Source organism: Schistocerca cancellata, chromosome 4 (assembly GCF_023864275.1).
Source record: "Schistocerca cancellata isolate TAMUIC-IGC-003103 chromosome 4, iqSchCanc2.1, whole genome shotgun sequence".
Lineage (NCBI taxonomy): Eukaryota > Metazoa > Arthropoda > Insecta > Orthoptera > Acrididae > Schistocerca > Schistocerca cancellata.
The window spans coordinates 728,822,304-728,847,274 of NC_064629.1; the positions used below are offsets into that span (position 1 = coordinate 728,822,304).

At 38.6% G+C, this 24,971-nt stretch overlaps 1 protein-coding gene across 1 annotated transcript; it reads left to right on the top strand.

Annotated features, from left to right (window-relative positions):
- Positions 1-33: 33 nt before the first annotated feature.
- On the top strand, positions 34-24,014 carry LOC126183805 (syntaxin-18). Its single transcript, XM_049926054.1, has 3 exons — positions 34-735; positions 9,709-10,095; positions 18,211-24,014. The coding sequence occupies exons 1-3, from the start codon at positions 337-339 to the stop codon at positions 18,385-18,387; spliced, it is 963 nt and encodes a 320-aa protein (XP_049782011.1). The 5' UTR covers positions 34-336; the 3' UTR covers positions 18,388-24,014.
- Positions 24,015-24,971: the final 957 nt, after the last annotated feature.

The following is a 24,971-nucleotide window of genomic DNA, read 5'->3' on the forward strand; positions in this document are numbered from 1 at the left end:
CAACTGTTTATGCTTGCGTTCGTATGTTGTCTGTGGGTGCTTGTTAACACGTTGGCTTGACGTGAAAACAGATGACAATGATGTTGATGTAGAAACCCGTGTTGTATTTTATACTTGCGTGCGACAGTGTAAATACACCTTCCCCGAACCACTACTGAAAATGCAAAAAATTTGTGATATAGTTCGTGTGTTTTAATGACTTATTGATAAACTTGTATGGAGACTGTTGTGTTTATTGGACAACCAGCGCGATTTGTATTGTAAATGCAGTATCGAACTACAGTTACCTCGTTAGTAATTGGAGAGTGATTTTTTAAAATTTTCAAGAGAAAGAAAATGGATATCACGCCGTTATTTAAAGCCTGCGTCAAAACTGTACGGACAAAAAATAAAGCGTTTGGAATAGCCATTGACAAGTCACGAATTTTGCCTCGGCATTCAGAGAAGAGCGATTTTACAATTAAGGTGAAGGAGCTGATGGAACAAATCACGCGCTTAAGACTTTTCTTGTTGAAACACAGAAAAGCATACTTAAATTTTACGAGTCATTTATGCGATTCGCCAAGAATGACGGATGAGGAGCGTGATGAGATCGAGGTTGGTGCTGAACGCATCATTGGCAACTCTTCGTACCTGATCACCAAACTGAAACGCGAGTGGAAAAACAATGTTGGTCCATCGCAGTTAATGGAACATCACCGAATCGCGTTAGACCTAGTGGAAACATACTTGAAGGTTCGTAAAGGTAACTGAAAGAGCGTAATTACTTGCATAATTTACCAGTAAATATTTTGTTGTCCTTGTCATTTTTGATTCAAAACCGTAACCTCTTTACACTCTTGTCAGCAGTTCTTTGTTGAATCTACCCTTGCATGCAATATGCTGTACCAAAGAAAGGTATAAGCTACCCATAAATAAAAACTAATATAGCAAAAAAACTACCTATACTCCTGCTTTTCTTAATCCAGAAATGGAAAGCAACTCTTAGAATTCACACAAAATTCACTAATAATAATAATAATAATAAATTATTACTATTATTAAGTACCATCCAGGTCACCAAGATTTTGATACAGGGTTTTTCCTTACTAGTGCATATAAGTAAAAAATTTACATACTGTTACGCTACCGACTTACAGGAGAAAGTGTACAACTGACAAATGAAATGAAACTGAAGCTGCAAGTTCTATACAAAACATGCTGCAGCAGTATTACACTACTAACACTGATCAAAACACCAGAATTCCACTTACACCATCACGAGTGTCGCTGGTGTTACTGTCTTCCATTAATGTGCAACTTATGCTAATGGCTCATATATTCTTCACTGTTATGAAAGCTTCTGCATGTCACCATTTTATTTAATTAATTCTTGTACATATACAGTTGTGTTATTTGTTTGTTCTTTGTGGCAACACACTAAACAAAAGTTCAGTAGCGCCACTTTTTGGTAAGAGCATTGCCATTCATTTTTCCAAGTGGGATTTGCCCGTATTTATTGTCTTGTGTATTTATTACCATAATTGTATACTATTTAAAAGCCTTTCAGGAAATGTAAGTTTACAGATGTAGATTGCTGGCGAGGTAAAGATTTTGAATTCTTTAAAAATTTCTGTGCATGTTATGGTTTTGATACCCACATTAATCTGCAACAGAACCTCATACCACAGTAAACTACATGTAGAAAAATAACCTGGAAGTAAATGTTTCTCTGTGTCAATATATTTTTAGTATTATTGTAATGTTACAACTTCTAAATTTGCTTTATGTATTTCTAGATGAGTTTCCCTTCATATACTGCAGTTTCACTGGATTTTTTAATATTTTTTTCACTTATAAGAAATTTGTGTGTGAAGCCTGCATGACGAATGGCTCCAAATCTTCAATGCCATGTTAGATTCTTGACTGCATTTTCAGTGTTGAAATTCATACTGTTTTTTTCAGCCTTTATTTTTGTTAATTGGTCAACATTCATCATCATACCAATTTTAAAAAAATGCTACATCCTGTATCATAAATGGGCCAATCATTGGTACCATGTGTGTTAAGATCATTGAAACCTAACACTTAACTGAGTACCATGGAATACAGTCTATGGTCAGAAAATGCTTAAAAATATAGCCTAAATCATTCATAGGCCATTCCCTAAATACCATGAAAAATAATCTAGAGAGGAATAAATCATGGCAGGTAAACCGAGGCGTCCGATCCCACCCGTGAGCTTTGATCCGTGACGTAAGGGTGTTGTGGTGTGTGACATCATGACGGTGCAGAGTTTAGTTTGAGTGTGTTGTGTTTGTAGATGGAGTCTTGTAGCGGTTGGTGATGTCCTTTGGTGGTGTGTGTGTGGTCCACGTGTTATAGGTTCATTTGGGTGTCGATGCTTGAAGTGTGCGTTTCTCGGTCGTGACTGTTGTAGAAGAACGGAAATTGGTTTCAGTGATTAAGAATTAAGTTTATGTTGTGTTTATATTATTGCAGTGTCGTTTGCTGTTTTTCATGTGGTAAGTCGTTTAATTCAATTTGTGGCTTCTTTTGTTAGGTATGGATATGACTTATAAGTTTAATAGTGCACGTCTGCGGGCTGAAATGGGGGACAAGATGTTGCCCGTCATTAAGTTTCTGCAACTTGAACTTGTGACGGAGATAGTGAAATGCAGTGTAAGCAAGCAGAATCTGCGGTTGGCCAGAATTCTGGTGTCCAATGCGTTGTCATAGCTATGTGTTTTCTGGTATTGTGAGCTGCTGTTGACCTATATAGGTCAAGGGAAGTTTTTGATTCCTATGTGTCATCATGGCTGTTCTGGAATCGTGAGCTGCTGTTGACCCGTGAGTGTAACGGAATTTGGGAATTTTGTGTCATTTATTATGTCATCGTTTTGTGTGGTTTGGGATCGTGGTGTGTGTCTGTAAGTGTTATTATTTAGTTTGTCCCCACCCAAAACCCCCCAATTTCCCACACTGGTACCATTAGTTTAATTATATTTTTGGAGGGAGATGTGTTTGTTGTCATGTTTATGTATTGACGTCATAGGTGCCGTATTGGAGATGTCAAGAATGGTCATTTCCGCCGTATTGGTGATGTCGTGGGTCAAAACAGACGGATGAAATCTAACGCTTCTGTTATCTCATAATGACAGATTACTTAAAAGTCAATAAACAGCCCACAATTCTCTTTATTGTTTTATGTAGCACTGAAAATAAGTTTTAGAAAGTCACACATTGCAGTTTCATTGATTCCCCCCCCCCCCTCCCTTTCTAAAACATGGTATTAAAACACAAGTACATCTATTCTTTTGTACAGCTCAAGTGTTTAAGATCCTTACCAAGTAGGTCTGTCAACAAGTACTGAAAGAATTAATTAGTTTGCTACTTGGATCATTAGTATAACACATAACAAAAGCATAGCAGTGGTGCCCAGGAAACCGAAAAGGGAAATTGTGATTGTTGACTTTTCCAATTAATACTGCTGGCAAAAAGCTGTCAGGTTTTTAACCAGTATCAGAATTGAAAAACCACAACATTTTGACAAATATCACACTCATCATCTTCTGGCTGATTGTCATTGATTTCAGCAGAACATAATAAGTACGACACTCATTGAAACGTCAGTTTTGTACCAGTGCCACTTGGCAGGATCCTGAGAGCTTTTTGTCATAAAATAGCAGTTGTTGGAAAGATGTGGTTGTTCTCACGGAACTGTAATAAGGAGATTTTGAGAACTAGTACTCAAGGTAGTCTGCAAATACGAGGGCTATCCACAAAGTACATTACGTTTTGGAATTAAAAATAAATAAAGTATTGGAAATTTTTTTTATTATATACAGATGAAAGCCACACTTAAATACTACTTTTCTACATAGTTGCCATTTAAATTAAGGCACTTATCGTAGCGATGGACGAGCTTGGAAATTACTTTGTCGTAAAATTTGGCCGCCTGCGCCTTCAACCACGTGGTTACCTCTTTTGGGACAGAAAAGGTATGGTTTTTGTGGATTTCCTGGAAAGAGCCACTACAATAAACTCTCAAAGGAATTGCCAAACTCTGCACAACCTCAGAAGAGCAATACAAAACAAATGCAGGGGAAAGTTGGGCTCAAAGATCTTGCTGATTCATGACAACGCCCGGGCCCACACGGCAAATGTGACTCATGAAGTTCTCGAATCTTTTAAGTGGGAGTTGTTTCCTCATCCGCCGTACAGTTCCGACCTGGCACTGAGCGACTTCCACTTATTCCCAGCAATGAAGAAGTGGTTGGCTATGCAGCGTTTTGATGATGACCCACAGCTTCAAGAAGAGGTAACCACGTGGTTGAAGGTGCAGGCGGCCGAATTTTACAACGAAGGAATTTCCAAGCTCGTCCATCGCTACGATAAGTGCCTTAATTTAAATGGCAACTATGTAGAAAAGTAGTATTTAAGTGTGGCTTTCATCTGTATATAATAAGAAAAATTTCCAATACTTAATTTATTTTTAATTCCAAAACGTAATGTACTTTGTGGATAGCCTTCGTATACAGTGTTCTCGCACATTGGTTATGAGAAAAAGGTAACTGGAATCACACAATTTATGGACGTCAACAGACAATCATCCCTCGCCCCCCCCCCCCCCCCCTCTTGCCCTCATTTTCTCCAATACACATGGAATAAAACAGGGAATGTCTAATATTGGTACGAAGTATGCCCAGCCACACAATGTCTGTGGTCAGCAGGGTACAACTGGTGTAAATCATGAGCAACATACCACACTGGTGTTGAAGCCAAGATGAACAGTCCAATATAGGACACTGTGCTCCATCAAGTCAGGGACCCACCTCAAATTGGCCTACAAAAGCCACCTAAGTTCATGCACACCACATGAGATTTTGAATATCCTCTCGCCGTCTTAAGCCACTGGCTTAATCGGTCAAATTTTTTATTTTGTTCACAGTAGCAACTTGAACTTTTCCAGTAGGGGAATCAAAGAATAAGAGACTTTCGTAAAGTTTTCCAAAAAATAATTATGTTTACAATCCAGTCCAAACGTAATCCTAAGAAGTACAGTAGTCTCACAGTAAGGGTGCCAGAGAAACAAAATGATTTAATTGTTAATTTTATACTATTAAAATTGAGATAATTTTGAGGTAAAATTTACACAAACATCAGTTTTACAATTTGCAAGTGCAAAAACTAATGTGATTATTAGTCAAGAACAATTTTAGTGAGAAAAAGAAATGAACATGAAATGGTTAAGACTGACTAAGCCAGTGGTGTAAGAGGGCATGAGAATGTTCAGAATCAAAGATGGCGTGCATATGCTGTAGGTTGTGGCTTTTGTAGGCCAGCTTGAGGTTGTTTCCTGGCTCGATAGATCATGTTGATATCATCGCCCAGTTTATTCCCGTGGGAAAATCAATTTACTAAGCCAGTGTTTAAACCTGCACCAGCACAGTGTAGAAAATGATATATGTTTCCTGTAATCTGTAGTTGGCAGAAGATGCTGGCTATTGATATTTCTGTGTGTCATATAGAAAATGATGTGTTTCCTGTAATCTGTAGTTGGTAAAAGATGTTGGTTATTGATATTTCTGTCTGTCAGGTTCATATCAGCTGTTAACATGGGCCATGTTATTATACTTGCTTGCTTGCTTCCTTCCTTCCTTCCTTCCTTCCTTCCTTCCTTCCTTCCTTCCTTATTAACTTACAGACCACCCCTATCCCCATTTGTAGAAAAAAAATGTAAAGCTTTTCTCAATACAGCTGTTGGATTTTTAAATGCAATATCATCATCTGATTGAGTTCTACATTCCTTCAACCTACAAATTGACTTAACCTATTAGTTTAAAAGGGCTAGGGACCACAACACGACTTGTCATTTTGCACTTTTCAAAATAATTGCCACAAGTGAAAGAAGCAATAAATGACACAAAGAAGCTTATTACCAAAAGAGGATCGAATAATGTCTTTTGAATTTGTAGTTTAATTCAGATAGCTGTAATGCAGGTGCAACCACAACAGAGGGATATCTATTGAGAGGCCAGATAAATGTGTAGTTCCTGAAGAGGGGCAGCAGCCTTTTCATTAGTTGCAGGGGTAACAGTCTGGATGATTAACTGATCTGGCGTTGTAACATCAACCAAACCAGCCTTGCTCTGCTGTGCTGAAAGCAAAGGGGAACTACAACCATAATTTTTCCCAAGAGCATGCAGCTCAACTGTATGGTTAAATGGCAATGGCATCTTCTTTGGGTAAAATGTTTTGGAGGTAAAATAGATCTCCATTTGTCCGCAGCTCGTGGTCGTGCAGTAGCGTTCTCGCTTCCCGCGCCCGGGTTCGATTTCCGGCGGGGTCAGGGATTTTCTCTGCCTCGTGATGACTGGGTGTTGTGTGATGTCCTTAGGTTAGTTAGGTTTAAGTAGTTCTAAGTTCTAGGGGACTGATGACCTGAGATGGTAAGTCCCATAGTGCTCAGAGCCATTTGAACCATTTGAGATCTCCATTTGGATTACCAGGTGGCGACTACCCAGGAGGGTGACATCATCAAGAGAAACAAAACTGACGTTGTATGGAATGTTAGATCCCTTAATTTTGCAGGTATGTTAGAAAATTTAAAAAGGGAACTGTATAGGCTGAAGGTAAATATAGTGGGAATTAGCAAAGTTCATTCGTAGGAGGAACAGAATAGACGGTTATAAATGCAGAATGAAATAGAAGTAGTGCAGGAGTAGGTTTAATAATGAATAAGAAAATAGGACTGCAGCTAAGCTACTATGAACAGCATAGTGAACACATTATTGTAGCCAAGATAGACACAAAGCACTGGAGTATGATAGTAGATTGAAAAATTGTAGATGAATATTGAATGAGGTAAATGAGTGAAGGAAGAAGCCATCTGGTTGAAGGAAGAAGCCACCTGGTAGAATTTTCCACAAATCATAATTTGATCATCACTAACAGCTGGTTTAAGAATAATGAAAGAAGGTTGTGTATGTGGAAAAGACCTGGAGATACCAGAAGGTTTCAGATTGATTACATAATGATAAGACAGAGATTTTATATCCCGATTGTAAATTCTAACACATTTCCAGGGGCAGATGTGGATTCTGACCACAGTTTATTGGTTATAAACTTTACATTAAAACTAAAGAAATTGCAAAAAGGTAGGAAATTAAGAAGATGGATTGAAAAAACTAGAGGTTGTTGAGAATTTGAAAGGGAGCATTAGGCATTGATCGACTAGAACATGGGAAAGGAATACAGTAGAAGATGAATGGGTAACTTTGAGAGGTGAAATAGTGAAGGCAGCAGAGGATCAAGTAGGTAGAAAAACAAGGCCTAGGATAACACAGAAGATATTAATTTCATTTATGAAAGGAGAAAACATAAAAATGCAGCAAATGAAGCACGTGAAAGGGAATACAAACATCTAAAACATGAGATTGACAGGAAGTGCAAAATGGCTAAGCAGGAATGACTGAAGAAGAAATGTAAGGATTTAGAAGCATGTTTCACTAGGGGAAAGATGGATACTGCCTACAGCAAAATTAAAAGGCTTTTGGAGAAAATGGAAGAAGCTGTATGAATATCAAGAACTGAGGTGGAAAAACCAGTCCTAACCAAAGAAGGGAAAGCTGAAATGTGGAAGGAGTATATAAGGGTCTATACAAGGGAGACAAACTTGCAGGCAGTATTATAGGAATGGAAGAGGACATAAGCGAAAATGAAATGGCAGACATGATACTGCGAGAAGAGTTTGACAGAGACCTAAGTCGAAAGAAGGCTCCAGGAGTAGATGACATTCTTTCAGAACTACTGATAGCTTTGGGAGAGCTAGCCATGGCAAAACTCTTCCATCTGGTGTGCAATATGTATGAGTCACATGAAATACCCTCAGACTTCAAGAATAATGTAATAATTCCAATTTCAAAGAAAGCTGGTGTTGACAGGTGTGAATATTATCGAACTTCTAGTTTAATAAAGTCATAGTTGCAAAATATTAACAGGAATTCTTTTCCTTAAGAATGGAAAAACTAATGGAAGCCGACTGACCAGTTTGGATTCTGGAGAAATGTAGGAACACATAGGCAGTACTGACCTTATGACTTATTTTAGAAGATAAGTTAAGGAAAGGCAAACCTACATTTATAACATTTGTAGACTTAGAGAAAGCTTTTGACAGCATTGATTGGAATATACTCAAACTCTGAAGGTAGCATACAGGGAGTGAAAGGCTATTTATGGCTTGTATAGAAACCAAACAGTACTTACGAGAGTCGAGGGGGATGAAAGGGAAGCAATGGTTGAGAAGAGTGGAAGACAGGGTTGTAGCCTATCACCAATGTTATTCAGTCAGTACACTGAGCAAGGAGTAAGAGAAACAGAAGAAAAATTTGGAGTAGGAATTAAAGTTCAGGGAGAAGAAATAAAAATTTTGTTGTTCGCTGTTGACATTGTAATTCTGTCAAGGAGACAAAATGACTCAGAAGAGCAGTTGAATGTATTGTATTGCATCTTGAAAAGAGGCTATAAGATGAGCATGAACCAAAGTAAAAGAAGGGTAATGGAATGCAGTCTGATTAAATCAGGTGATGCTGAGGAAATTAAATTTGGAAACAAGACCCCTAAAGCAGAGATGAGTTTTGTTATTTGACCATCAAAATACTGATGATGGCCAAAGTAGAAAGAATATAAAATGTAGACTGACAATGGCAAGAAAAGCGTTTCTGAAGAAGAGAAATTTGTTAACATCGAATATAGATTTAAGTGTTAGGAAGTCTTATCTGAAAGGATTTGTATTGAGTGTAGCTACATATGAAAGTTCAACATAGATGATAAACAGTTTAGACAAGTAGAAAATAAAAGTTTTTGAAATGTAGTGCTAGAGAAGAATGCTGAAGATTAGGTGGGTAGATCATGTAATAAGTGAGAAGGTTCTGAATAGAATTGGTGCGGAAAGAAATTTGTGACACAACATGACTAGAAGGAGGGATCGGTTGATAGGACAAATTTTGAGATATCAAGGGATCACTTATTTAGTACTGGAGGGAAGTGTGGGTAGTAAAAAGTTTAGAGGAAGACCAAGAGATGAATCTAGTGAGCAGATTCAAAAGGATGTAGTTTGTATTAGTAGTTATTCGGAGATGAAGAGACTTATACAAGATAGAGCAGCATAGAGAACTGCGTGAAAGCAGTCTTCAGACTGAAGACCACAACAACAACAATCTAACTTAGTTAACAGTCACATGTGTGTGGATGGCCACAACTTTATAAAAGGTCCTGCATTTAAGAAAACTATCAGTGAAATTAAATTTTGGAGTGGTGATGTGTGGTTTCAATAAAAGATATAACAAAGGACTCAACTGAACCAGCTGATACTTCATGTTGACTTCATCCCATAACGTAGCAAAGTGATACCGTTTCCACAATTCTGCATCCACATTGCATGCTAAAGAGCATTTATGGCTCTCCTCATGTGTAACATCATTGGCACTGAGTAAGATGGTGCAGAAGTGGGTATGACTAGATTCATTTGATTAGATGTGAGTTCAAAGTCTCATCCTGCCATGCTGATTTAGGTTTCATATAAGGAAATTGCTGAGGTGATCCTTTAGCAAAGACACAGCTGACTTTCTTCCCCAATCCTGGCTTGCTCCATTTCTAATGACCTCAGGTGTTACCTTCATTTAATGTATTTAATTAGTTGTTTGTGTAATTTGTCTCATTTACCAGGCTGTGTGTGAGATTTACTCTGAACAGAAGCTTATGAGGGTCCGACGGACAGTGGAACACCAGAAACTGTCAAGATTGGAACCAGAACGTGTGTTTACCTCTCCCATAACATCAGCTTCATATTCACTAGTGCGGACACAGCTATCAGATGACACAGAGTCAGCACAAGCACGTGATCTTGCAACACCCATTGAGAGCATTAACGAAGAAAATTTTGAGAACTATAATGCTGACCTGAGTGTAGAAGAACTTCAGATATTTCAGAGGGAAAACTTGCAGCTGTACAATGAACTAAACACTTTGGCAGATGAAATACGGCAAATTCAGAGCAGAGTAGTGCGGATTGCAGAGCTCCAGGATGTGTTTACAGAAAAGGTGCTCCAGCAGGTAAGGGAACAAACTCCAAAATGTAATTTTTCCATTTTTAAGTTAAATCATTTTGTATCTTAGGATAGTCATTATTTTAATTTTTGTTTTTGAATGTAATTTTCCATTCAGCACTATCCAGAGAGAGGGAATTCGTGTTGATGAGTGCCAGCTTCAGTGTCTGAAGAACATCTTTGCAAAAAGAATATAAATTTTAATGAGTTTTTTATTATGCCTTTCAATCTGCAAATGTGTGCTTTGCACGCACTAATATTGTGTGTGGTAAAGTGCCCATCATGTGCCAGTATCATTACCATCCACTGCCCGATCTACAGGGTGTGTCCAGAATGTAATGTGTCGCAATTTTTTGTGATGTGACTATACTTCATAGAGTTGTCGGACCGGTTGGGAAAAGTGCTAACAGACAAGCAGCATTGCATGAAATAACCACAGAAACCACTGTGTGACATATAGTGAATGTATCCTTTAGGGCAGTGTGGTGAAATTTGGTGTTAATGAGCTATGGCAACAAACAACCAACACAAGTGTCTTTGCTAACAGCATGATATTGCCTACAATGCCTCTCCTGGGGTTGTGACCATATCAGTTCCACCATAGATAACTTGAAAACCATGGTCTGGTCAGGTGAGTCCCAGTTTGAGTTAATAAGAGCTGATGGTAGGGTTCGTGTGTGGTGCAGACCCCAGGAAGCTGTGGACCCAAGTTGTCACCAAGGCACTGTGCAAGCTCATGGTGGCTCCATAATGATGCGAGCTGTGTTTACATGGAATGGACTGGATCCTCTGGTCAAACTGAACCAATCATTGACTGAAAATGGTTATTTTTTGCTACTTGGAGACCATTTGCAGCCACTCAAAGAACATGTAGGGGTGGTCTGCCTGTTCCCCAGGAGTAGTGGGGACCAGGGGGTAGATGTGTCTGACCGAGGGAAAAAATGATGTGGAGGGGCAATCTGCTTGCTCTGGCAGGTGGAACAGGAGGTAACTGTGTGCCACGTCGGTGAATGCCGCATCCGTGCCCACCAGTAGACATGTTGGCAGGCCAGGCACTTGGTGAGCACAATGCCCCAGTGCCTGACATGCGAGAGAGACAAGATGCACTGCTGGAAAGCTGTTGGGATCACAATGCTGATGCGGCCATTCTCTCCCTGGAGCGGGAGCACATCGTTGATGGTGGAGAGCTCATTGTGGTGCTACCAGTAGGCCTGGACCTCCTGTTGTTGCAGCTGCTTGTGGTCCAGCTACCAGTCACATTGCACCAGGCAGAGTACCTCGTGGTACACTGGGTTACACGGTGGTGCAGCACGCAATGAGCTCGGTGTCCAATGGAAGGTTCGCCACAGCTACCTCAGTGATGTAGTCCAGGTGGAAGCAAACTTCAGGATGTGCGTAAAATGCAGGCTCTGCATCAAATCATGGCTGGGAGGGCAGTCGAACGGTATTGAACTTGATCTGTAAATTGGCCATCGACTTTAATGATGTCATTGCTATAACTACACAGCAGAGTGTCAAAAAGTTGAAGGCAAGGGAATGCCACATGATAATAAGATTGCCAACCTGTGGTGGTCACAGTAGACCCCACGTCTATCTGCAGTTCGACAGACACATTGTCAGTGGCTTCTGTGAGAGATGGAAATTCGTGTAAGTCTACATCTACATCTACATACATACTCCGCAATCCACCATACATTGCATGGCGGAGGGTACCTCGTACCACAACTAGCATCTTCTCTCCCTGTTCCACTCCCAAACAGAACGAGGGAAAAATGACTGCCTATATGCCTCTGTACGAGCCCTAATCTCTCTTATCTTATCTTTGTGGTCTTTTCATGAAATATAAGTTGGCGGCAGTAAAGTTGTACTGCAGTCAGCCCCAAATGCTGGTTCTCTAAATTTCCTCAGTAGTGATTCACGAAAAGAACGCCTCCTTTCCTCCAGAGACTCCCACCCGAGTTCCTGAAGCATTTCCGTAACACTCGCGTGATGATCAAACCTACCAATAACAAATCCAGCAGCCCGCCTCTGAATTGCTTCTATGCCCTCCCTCAATCCGACCTGATAGGGATCCCAAACGCTCGAGCAGTACTCAAGAATAGGCCGTATTAGTGTTTTATAAGCGGTCTCCTTTACAGATGAACCACATCTTCCCAAAATTCTACCAATGAACCGAAGACAACTATCCACCTTCCCCACAACTGCCATTACATACTTGTCCCACTTCATATCGCTCTGCAATGTTACGCCCAAATATTTAATCGACGTGACTGTGTCAAGCGCTACACTACTAATGGAGTATTGAAACATTACAGGATTCTTTTTCCTATTCATCTGCATTAATTTACATTTATCTATATTTAGAGTTAGCTGCCATTCTTTACACCAATCACAAATCCTGTCCAAGTCATCTTGTATCCTCCTACAGTCACTCAACGACAACACCTTCCCGTACACCACAGCATCATCAGCAAACAGCCGCACATTGCTATCCACCCTATCCAAAAGATCATTTATGTAGATAGAAAACAACAGCGGACCTACCACACTTCCCTGGGGCACTCCAGATGATACCCTCACCTCCGATGAACACTCACCATCGAGGACAATGTACTGGGTTCTATTACTTAAAATTCTTTGAGCCACTCACATATTTGGGAACCAATCCCATATGCTCGTACCTTAGTTAGGAGTCTGCAGTGGGGCACTGAGTCAAACGCTTTCTGGAAGTCAAGGAATATGGCATCCGTCTGATACCCTTCATCCATGGTTCGCAAGATATCATGTGAAATAAGGGCGAGTTGTGTTTCGCAGGAGTGATGCTTTCTAACCAGAATTTCCTTGGGTTTTCAGCAAGATCTTTTGCTAAGGTATGACGGTGGTGGTGGTTGTATGCTTCGCGCATCGCTCTTTTTACAGCACCACGAATCTCTACTAACTTTTGCCTGTCCTCATTCTCCTGATCTTTCTTGTACTGCGAGTGCAACTGTCTTTGCTTCCTGAGCATTCTCCAAATTGCACTGTTAAACCACGGTGGGTCTTTTCCATCCGTAACCCACTTTTTCAGCACATACTTGTCCAATGCGTGATTTACAATGTATTTAAAATTTGCGCATAATTCTTCCACGTCCATCCCACTAAATGGGATGCTAACAACTGCTTATCTGCTCTTTCTAGTAAGAATACTCTCCTAGCCTTCTTGACCGACTTTTTAACTTTTGTAACCATAGTCATAATGTCAACATCATGATCACTAATCCCTGTCTCAACACTGACACCATTGATGAGGTCTGGTCTGTTCGTGGCTACCAGATCTAAAATATTTCCATTACGCGTTGGCTGTCGATTTAGCTGATCAAGGCAGTTTTCGGATAATGTGTTCAAAAGTAATTCACACGACAGCTTTTCTGTACCACCTGTAATGAATCCATAGACATCCCAGTCTATACTAGGTAGGTTGAAGTCGCCTCCGACTAATATAGCATGATCCGGTCACTTCTGCGATACAGAGTGTAGACTCCCTTTGAATGATTCTAGAACTGTCACGGTGGAACCTGGTGGCCGGTAATAACACCCAATAATTAACTTTATTTCTCTTAGCCCTGTTAAACGTGTCCAGATAACTTTACAATCACACTCTACTTCGACCTCAGTAGACACAATATTTTTGTCAACTGCAATGAAGACACCACCTCATACGGTGTCTAATCTGTCTTTCTGATACACGTTCTAACCCTCACTAAATATTTCAGAACTTCCTATCTCGGGCTTCAGCCAGGTCTCAGTCCCGAGAACTATTTGCGTGCCACACGCTTCCTGGAGGACAGTAAATTCAGGAACTTTATTCCGAACACTCTGAAAATTTACTGCTAATATGTTGATAGCTGAAGTGTCTTTACACTGAGCGCGTCCTGATTTCCCTGCCTGCACATCGACTGGTGAGTGTTCATCAGGACACCTCGCACTACTGCCTAGCCTAAAAAAAAACTCATGCACGCCACATGTACAAGTGAGGAAGCACAGATTAGATATAGGATACGTCTGGGAACAGGTCCACCCTGTCATCCATCTCCACATCTGATGGGCCCATACATTCACAGTTGATGTTCATTTTCAGTGCTGCTTGGCTCACTTCAGCCCTGTGTCTGGATTTCCCACAAAAAGTGCACATAGCTCACCATTAGTGGCACTGGTGTCTCTGGTGAGTAATAAAACACTATCTGCAGGAAGGGAACTGTTGAGGGTGGCTTCTGGCTGCTGAGTCTGTGTGCGTTATGTGAAATGTGAATCTGACCTGGATTGTTAGGGAGGGGGGGGGGGGGCGCTTGACTGTGGCAGAGGGCAGTGTGTTGGCCTGATGGGTGCTGCAAGGTGGCTGATGATGCAAGAGCCTGTTCAAAAGCTCTGATAATGGGGAGACATGTTTCTGAGGAAGGGTCCTTCAATTTAATGAGATTCGTGCATAGTCCTTCAAGAGGGGGCATGCACAAGAATCATGTCCCAGACCAAGGAAGTTCCAATATGACAGTTTACACTGAAGATTACTATGCTGGAAATAGCAGTCATGAGATAAACTCTGGAAGTAGGTGATCCTTAGGTGGTAAGACTGTTAAGTTTACAGCAGCTGAAAATCTTATGGCAGGCTATGCAACATGCACCTTGGAGTCAAAATATTCGAACAAACTGCAATTCAAAATGTCATAAGGCATAGTGTGGAGTTCCACTTCTGGGTTAAGTTGTGGCAGAAGATGGTAAATGTACGGGGCCACATGTGACAGAAAACAGGTGCGCTGCTGGGCATCACCTGTGATGCCATGGGCTAAGAAGTGCTGTTCCATGAGTGCGGCATAGTTCACCCCTGGCCCGGCCGTCTTTTCAAACTGCTGGAATGGTTGGGGCACACTCCGAAAGTCCTTAGCCACAGAGTCAATCCATTGATGAGCTCTAGAGGTGATGTGGAGATGGCTGCTGGCCGATCGATCAGGAGTTCATGAGGGTGCTGCATCTGCTGGAAAGTAACAACACCTGAGCAGAGACATCAACCAGTTCTGTCATGCTGGAAGCAAAGTGACAGTAAGTGTACTTGAAAGTAGAAGAAAATAAGATCCTGATTTTAGGAATGGTTTCCCAATCGGCACCTGGCCCAGGGAACACTCTTGGAGTGAACTCATTGAAAATAGTTTGGGCACTGGCTGGCCTAAATACTTCCTGGGTGCTGGGGTACTGTAGATACTACTTTCTGTCACATGGTACCCAGAGAAGAAAATCCCCACAGGACCACTGACCTCTGGTGGCACTTGGGTTGCTACGTGGTGGCCAGGAAGTGTGCGGCCATCCTTTGTCCATCTTCTGAACAGCTGTTCCGTGCATGGCCAGTGCCCACATAACTTGTCTGTTGTTGATTGCTGGCTGAATAGGCATAAGGCCTTTACACAGAAATTTTCCATTATCATGGAGTACAGAATCGAAAGTAACGTGAAGTCAGTGCCAGAAGAAACACCATACAAAGTGCACCTTTTATTGCTCTGTGCTGCACACATTTAAGCTTAGCCTTATGACTTTTGTTTAGTAATACCGATTTAGTGTATCTGTATTGGGTTGCTTTGTGGGGGTAAGGCATGGATTTTAGTAGCTAAATTTCCTGAGAATTCTTCACTTTTGTTTTGACACTGATTCATGACACAGCCACAGAATGGCATGTGTGTACTGGGGCTCCTCCTTGTGCTCTGCATGGCTGTAAGTTACGCAGGTCATACAGAAAGTACTTTACGTGCCACTGCCAGAATTCTTTTATGGTAAGTTCCTTTTTGCAGATAGGCAAATGGCATTTTGGTTGTTTGCAATGTCATTTTCACCTTTTTGTTGCTTTTCTTAAGGCCATACAACATCTCTGGCCATTCATATTAGGTTGTCAGGTTACATTACTTTCTAAAAAACTTTTTGGTATCCACATTAAATGTCAACAGTATTACATACAATTAGTTTCACAATGACTTAATGTCATCCTCAAGTGTTTACATATAACTAATTTAATATTGGTTCATTAAAATACACTGTCTCCCAATGTTTGGATGCCGAGTATCTTAACGAAGCAATGTTATGGTCTCCCAGTGTTCAAATGTCATGTATTTTAACAAATCAGTGTTAAATTAGTTATCTTTTCCACTTGAGGATGTGATTAAATCATTGTGAAACTGGTTGTGTGTGATCCTGTAGTAAAGGAACTGCTAACAGCTAATGCAGCCACCAAAAAGTTTTTAGAAGATTTTTAACAGTTTCTTTAAAAAAATTTTAAAATATTTTATCATGTACCTAAACTGTGGATGCCCAAACCGTAAAATCATGTCATCTGTGAGTGCATATTTATGGATTAGTTTTTTTAAGGCCCTGTTTACCTCAAATCTTACCAGCTGACCCCACGTGTTTGATGCCTCCCCCCCCCCCCCCCTTCCCCGCATAGGCTCTCTCATATTACTGGTTAAATTTGTTAATGTATCCACATGACTTGTATGGTTTTGTCATATGCAATTAAGATATGTCCTGTTGTTGGTTTACAGACTTAACAGACTTATGTTTGTTTATTTTGTTTAGTGAGCTATGTAATATTTATTAATTGTTACACTAGCACCTGAAGATAAAATTAGTGTCCTGAAACTTTGGTAGTGTATATGCCTGAATCCAAATAAAGGAACTTTATATTATTCGTTATATTATTCATTATGAACACTTTCCCAAGACCTCATATCACCTGAAATATCCATTTCTGACCGTTGATTCCTTTCCTAATTGTACTTGGTTTAGGATTCTTTGCAATCATTGTTGTTATGGGCTGGCAGATTTGGAGTTCCCTGATAGCTCTGATGTAGGTGGCAACAAAGATCTGATGTGCGTGACAACAAAGTGTGGAACTTGTACTGCAGTGCATTTGAAATCTTGGCAACACTGCTTTCATTAGAACATTCTTTTTTCTTTCTTCTTCTTTCTCTCGTCTCCTGTCACTCTTCTCTTCTCCTCACCCCTCCCCAAACTGTGCCTGCAGTTGTCACTGGTAGAAATTTTTCACTGTCTGAGAAAGGCTCTGAGAGAGGCTATCTTTCAGGTGCACTGATGCTCAACAGTCCTTCCTTCCTTTCAGGTACCCGTTAGCCAGCCTTTGTTTTGTCAATAGTAGTCTGGTAGTTCTCCAATTTTGAAGATAACCAACCATACCTTTATAAGGCCTTTGGGCTAGTATGATGATGGGGTAGCCACTCCCAAAGACATTTGAAAGCTACTGCCAGCCGCCCCCCACCCCACTCTGGGAGGAATCCATGTACCCCCTCTGGTTGCATCTAGTATAATAGCATGATCAAATTTCATGTCATTTTTCAAGTGTTTGCGCATTGTTTATATAAGGCAGCCTGATATTTATCTAGATGAATATGGGGAAACCACATCCAGGCTGGCCAGCACACTGGTCCCAGTAATCCCAAGGCAGATTCAATCCAAGGCCAGCACACCTACCCATGTCCCAGAAGGGATGTTTTAACACATTTGACTATCTGGGAGCATACCAGAGCTCAAAAGTAGCTACCGTATTGTAGATATGAAATTTTTGTGCGTGGTTTATTGGTTCTGAATCAAATAGATATTTTTTTCAGAATGATAAGTGTTCTCTGCAAACATTCCATTTGTGTTCGCAGGCTTATATTATATTGCCTGTTTAGAAATCCCATTGCCTGCTTTTTGCAAAGGTCACAACTCCCATTTTGTGAATGTAATACTTGATTTGCACAGTAATTTGGTATCTTGTCGGAAATTTGAAAGCAATTACATATTTACAGTCAATACAAGGTGTATTGCTAAGGGCACTCTTAAAATGCTTAAGCTTGCTAATTTATGGAAGTTATGTCAGGTACAAAATTATATTTACAGTAGACGTATTGTATGAATGCTGATCAAATTAGAACAACAATAAAATGTGAGATTCATTTTTGGAAGGTTTAAGATGCAAATCCTTGGTTTCCGTAAATCAGTTGAGACAAAATCCTGCTTTGTACCTTGTCCATCTAATTGTGTTGCAGTATTAATTGAGTGAAATATTGATTTGCTCTCAAAATCATGTATCATTTTCTTTTTACAGGAAGAAGAAATTGAACGCATTTCAACAACTGTGATTGGGTCTACAGAGAATGTGAAGGAAGGAAATGAGCAACTACATCAGCTCATGCAAAAGAGTGCAGGTCTTCGTGCATGGGCACTGTTCTTTTTCATTGTCATGTCCTTCTCCCTGTTGTTTCTGCACTGGTACCATGACTGACTGTTGTTGCTATTCTATGAGTTTATTGCGGTTTGGCACCTGGACAGGAAGAAGCATGGAAGATGTGTGGTATATTTCACCCTTTATTCAAGGAAGATTGCATACCATCTACACACTTTCATCATACGAAAACCAATACTGATGTTTACAAATATATGCATTTCAATACCTCATGTTTATATTCTGTATGTCAAGAAGCTGTTACTTATTTCTCAGTGCATATATATTTTGTGGTAACAATGCTCAAATTTGTGGTTCTTGTATTTTGAAATGACACTTAGTGTTTCTCTTGGTTTTATACTTGTGGAATTACTGAATAATTTATTTTGAAGAAATGTACATTTTTGGAGCCTAACTTTTGCTGTTTTTTCTAAATACTTATTCAGTATTCTGTGCTTTAGGTAATTTTCTGTTTGTCTTTTTACACTGTATTACACCAGTTACAAGGACAACCTCTTAAAAGAAAAGTGTTAACTCATGAGATGTTATAGGCCACAATAGTATCAATGAATTAATAATAATAATAATAATAAGGAATGAAACTGAAGCATATTTATGTTCCAGATGTTAATATTTCTGATCAGAAAATGTAATTCATTTAAGCCTCTGCTTCTCTATAATTCAATGCCTTTCTCTTATTGTGCGGAACATGTACCTGACAGCTTAAGAGTATTGTTTATGTCTGAAAGAATCATCAGTGGTGGTTTCTTAGTCTCATAGCAAACATAATCTACATCATTTGATTCAGGTACAGGAGACATGTCAAAACTGTGGTAAAATTTCACTATAAACATAGAATAGCTGATGTTAACAAACAGCATCATAATAAAGTTTTAAACATGGCTGCATGATCAGCGACCATTTACAAATTAATGTTAAAGCAATTAAAGTCCTTGGTCACAAAAATTAAGTATTTTGACCTGGTTTCGGCACCTCTGTGAGTGCCTTCATCAGAAATTAAACATTCAAATTGGCCTACAAAAGAAGTACAAAATTATAGGAATTTTTTTTTATATAAAAGTGTAAGTACTGACTGACAGTACAAGAAAGAAACAGTACTTACATGTCATGTATAAAATAAATATCAAGCGACAAAGCTTTAGTCACAAAATGTTTTCAAGTAGAATGCGTGGAAAGCAAGCCACTATGAGCTGCTTGTATATGTCGAGCTACAGGTAGCATCAGACTGAGGCGCCTGAGTTAACAACTGTGTGCAGGTGAACATTGCACCAAGAGTGCCATCTAGCAGCCGCAAGTACAAACTGGCTACTTAACATTCAAATGAAAAGACGAATATTATGATGAACATTATTCAGTACATGAAGTAAAAGACAATATTTTGTTTGACAGCAGCAGACAAGGTAACATTTTGCCTACATCAGAGCTTAGAAGTACAGTTTAAAGGATGAAAACACCATTATATAAAATACAAAGAAGGCTGAATGACACAGCCTTTAGAAAAAAAATATAACATGGAATGCAGCCAATATAAACCATTTAATAAATGAAAAATTATGAGTCAACATAGGTACAAAAAACATTTCGGTAACTGCACGAGGAAACCTGAAATCAGATATCAAGTAACGACTTTATACTGTAGAAGAAGTTTTTAATACGTAATTGTAGCTGCTCATTGAGAAAGAGGCTACCATTTTGAGAAAGATGTTTAAAAATTTCTAATTCTTCTAGGATATCTAATGTATGCCCTTTCCTCTCGGTGTGCAAAATGTTGATATTGTGAACAGATTTAGGCACGTGACCTGTAATCAAAAGCTGGTCTGCAAAAGACAAATTTTGGGTGCTAGTGTCATTTTTTCTTAAAAGATGTTCTTTATATCTGGTTGTAAAGGCACACCCTGTTTGTAAGAAGAGCATTTGCTGCGAAAAATCTTATAGATGCCAGAGTTTTCCAATGGGGAACAAGTCGATTTTGAAATTATGAATACAGTTTTTTTTTCCTTCTCTTTTTTTACTTTTAAATGTTAAGTAGCCTACTTATATTTGTGGCTACTAGATGGTACTCTTGGTGTAATATTCACCTGCCCGCAATTGCTAATGCGGGCACCTCAGTCTGTTGATACCTGTGGCTTGACATGTATGAGTAGCCCATAGTGGCTCATCTCCCATGTATTATCTTTTTTTTAAATTGTTGTGACTTAAGTTTTCTCACTTGATATTTATTTTATATGTGACATGGAAGTACTGTTTCTTTCTTGTACCGTTAGTCAGTACTTACACTTTTATTTTAAAAAAATTCCCATAATTTTGTACTTACGTTACAGGCCAATTTGAATGTTTAATTTCTGATGAAGGCACTCATAGAAGTGCCGAAACCAGGTCAACAGACTTAATTTTTGTGCTCGAGGGCTGTAATTGCTTTAACTTAAATATAGCATAATATAATAATAATACAGTTTTGTTATATATACACACACAATAAAATCTAAAACTTAATTATCCCTTGCTCAAATTATCATTGCATCCTCTATCAATTGTTCTCTTGAATAGTAGCATTTCTCCCCTGGATCTGTTGCAGCCTTGTTTTTAGAATCTTTGATTTCGTGTTAAATATGTTTTTATCCATTAACTTGTTATATATTGTCATCCCCGTATATTGTGGAGTCTATGCATATAATTTCAGTTGGTCTATTGGCAGCATAAAATGATTTTTATTTCCCATGTTATATGTGTGGTTAAAATGGTTCTCCTCAAATAATTTTTGTCTGCTGTGTATGAAGATTATAATTTCATAAATGTATGTGGAGAGAATAGTTAGAATTTGTAGTTTCCTAAATAATGGGCAACAAGATTTGTTTGCTATGCTTTACACATGTATCTCATAATTTTCTTCCACAATTTCAGTGTTCGAGATACATTGTTAGAACAGTCGCAGAAAGCTGTACCATATAATATGACAGCTTTAAAATAACTATGATATACTATTAATCATGTAGTCAAGTCCGTGGAATTCACTAGTATTTCCATTGCTTAGTGCTTAGTTTATTTGATAGGAAGTCAATATGTGTATTCCACATTATTTGATAGGAAGTCAATATGTGTATTCCAGCTTAAGTGCTTGTCCACATTTAGTCCAAGGAGTTTGATCATGTCTTCTTCTTTTGTAAGTTTATTGTTACGTTGTATTTTAAGTTCCACTCATTTCAAATGCTTGGTTTTGAAATGTGCCATATGGGTTTTAGCAATGTTCACTTTGAACCCATTTAACTGAAACCAGTTTTCTAGCATATCCAGCATGCTTATCATGGAGCTTGGTTTTTTTCTGCTCTTTCATCTTCAATTAAAACAGAAGTATTATCTGCAAACAGAACTCGTGGGGAATTTATACTTAGGGGTAAGTCATTTACGTCTAATAGGAGCAGGATTGGCCCTAAAATGGAGCCTTGACGCACATCTTGTGATACTGTACTCCACTTAGAATAGTAATTCACTGCATATGAAATGATAGTTACTCTTTTTTTCTATTGTGAAAGTGTGATGTGAGCCAATTCAAAGTATTTGTCCTTAATTCCATATTTGTCTGGTTTGTAGATAAGCATGGCATGGTTCACAGAGTCAAATTCTTTTGTAAGCTCACAGAAGATACCTGCAACTTTTCTCATCTGAACCAATGATTTGCATAGCTTTTCAGTAATTTCATTCATTCCATCCAGAGTGTTTTTTCCTGGTTGAAATCCAAATTGGTTATGTACTTGCAATAATATTTTTTACATCAAAATTTTTGATCGGGTTTGCACCTACTTTCTCTGACACTTCCCACAGGACTGGAAGAATAGAAATAGGGCAATAGTTTCCCATGTCTTCCTTCAACACTTTCTTGAACAGAGGTCTGACTTCAACGTACCTCAACACATCAGCGAAGCATCCCTGTTCAAAAGATTGGTTGAATATTTTAGTTGGAGGAACTGCTATTATGTCACACATTGATTTCATCCCTATAGTGGGTGTCCCATGCCACTCAGCATAGTTTTTATTTTTAATAATAATAATAATAATATAACACTTTTCAGTCCTTTATGTGACTTTTTTAAAATCTGTTGAGATACTCAGCTTCTTGATGGAGTCCAAAGGGGTTTACTTTACTCTGATTCTCTGCTACATCAACATCTGACTTTGCCACATTTATAAAGAAATTGATATTTGAGCTTCTTTAATCCTAGCTACAACTCTAACTCTGACTTTACCGTGAACAACACTGCCTTTGTCTCACTTTTATGTTGCACAGTAAACATTTTATTTGCCATTTGTTTGGCTGCCGTTACTTTGTTAACATAGCTTTATAATGTTGAACATACTCAGTAAAATATCTGTTTTTATTACACTGGTCTGCAAGGTATCAGATGACTGAGAACTAATAAATAAATACATGGTTTATTTGTCCATAATAACTTAACTGCCGTGGACATTGTTTACAAACACAAGAACATTAAAAAAGTTTAGAAGTAAAGATTAATTATACACAATAACATTAAAAATCCTTGAGGGAGTACAAACATTTATTAATTAAAAATTTCTTTAATTTTGTCTTAAATATGTTTCCCTTTAACATTTTTATATTATTTGGCAATCTGTTGTTATAAACATATCTTCCAGCAGTAAATGGTCTATGATCTGTTGCTTTTTTATTACTAAATTTTATGTGGTAATCCACTCTTTTTCTTGTGTTATGATTATGACTGCTAGTATGTTATACTTAATGAAATATTCTCTACAGGACTGACACTTACTAATACAGTGAAACCCCACTTTTACACTTTTCAAGGGACTTCAAAAAAATGGTGTAAAATGCAGAAAGTGTAAAAATTTGGAAATAACGTTTTATGTTGTAAAAGTTACGTATAGGTTACCACCTTGCACATTATATATGGTATATGTACATAACAGGCTTAAAAAGACTTGTCAGGGACTTGTTTATTATCTCATGAAGGTTTATTATCTAATAAAAACTGCTGATGTAACTGGAACTGATAACTGTCTGGGAAGTAGGAACTTTTGACTCAATTTCATATGTCATAATCGATGTTCTTGAAAGTCAGCAACTATTATTCCTTATTTAAATAATGAAATAATGCACTAGTTATGTATTTTTTCATGCTTAGCATGACATGTTTTGAGAAATATTTCTCGTCTGGTGCAAATATGTACACAAGTATTTGGTGCAGTGTTTGAATGTGTGTTATTCTGCATCTTTTGCACTATAGTCATCTTTTTGAGGTTATCAGGTACTGCACCTCATCAGTCATCAGTTATTTATAAAAACACACACACACACAAAACAAAACTGTCACTCATATTGTTTGTTTGTGTAACATCACAAAAAATACCAATGTAAATACTGCACTTGACAATGAGAATAAATTCTTGAAACACGTTTTGCCCAGCATAAATAAAATACATAACCCACGCTGTGTTTAAACTAAAAACATTTGAGCTTCACAAGGTGAATGATGGTGTCAACTAGCTTTCCAAGTGGCCGTATGCCTAAATACTCTAAATATGGTTCGACAAGGGTGTCACAATAATCACAACAATCAAGAAACTGTGTTTGCGCAGTAGAAACAGTTTGGAAACGATTGTGATTGGTCGCAATATCTTCATTCGAATGAACCTAATTACTCCCATCAGCCACCATGCCAAATAGAGCTTGGCAGTGGCAGGAGATACAGCACGAATTGTTCCAACTTTTACATGTTTACTTGTTCAGATCCATTGAGTAGAGTGCCATGGTGTCAAGAAACTTAACCGCATAATATTTGTAAACACTACTGGATGGCCAACATCATGCCAGCATCATTTTTTCTCCACAAACATTTTTTCGAAATGCGTAAGTCATGGGAAAATGATAAATATGTTGACGCAAAATCAGGTGCAAATTAGCATTGTGGCCATAGGAAACTTGATGGGACCAATAAAAAATGTTGTAAACAGTGGGAAAATGTTAATTCCAGGAACGTAAAAGTGGGGTTATACTGTATTAGCTATTATCCTAATTGCTCTTTTCTGGGCTCTAAAAGCCCTATTCATATATACTGTTGGTGCTCCACCCCAAGTCTCAATACCATATTGCAGGTGGGAGTGTATGATTCCTAAATAGATTTGTCTTGAAACATGTTGCGCTATTATGCTAGAAAGGCGTTTTAGCAGGTAGGTGTTATAGGAGATTTTTTTACACGTGTAGCTGATATGTTCATTCCATGTAAGATATTTGTCTACTGTAATAGCCAGGAATTTATGTTTATCAATTGTTTCAACTGATAGCTCTGGTTTTGTATCCACTTGTCATAATTTATAATTTAACAGAAACTCCATCAGAATTGTCTTGTCCTTATTTAGTGCCAATTTGTTTTTGGTGAGATATTCTATGACAAGGCTAATGTTCTCTGCATTATTTTCCACTGCTAACTGTTTTTCTTAAGAGAAGTGAATGAGAACAGAATGCTGCTAAATTATATAGGAAGAAGAAAAACAAAAATGATAGGGCACATAATGAGACACAACCAGCTCCTAAAGAATGTATTTGAAGGAAAAGTTTTAGGGAAAAAGCCAAGAGGCAGGCCAAGAGCAAC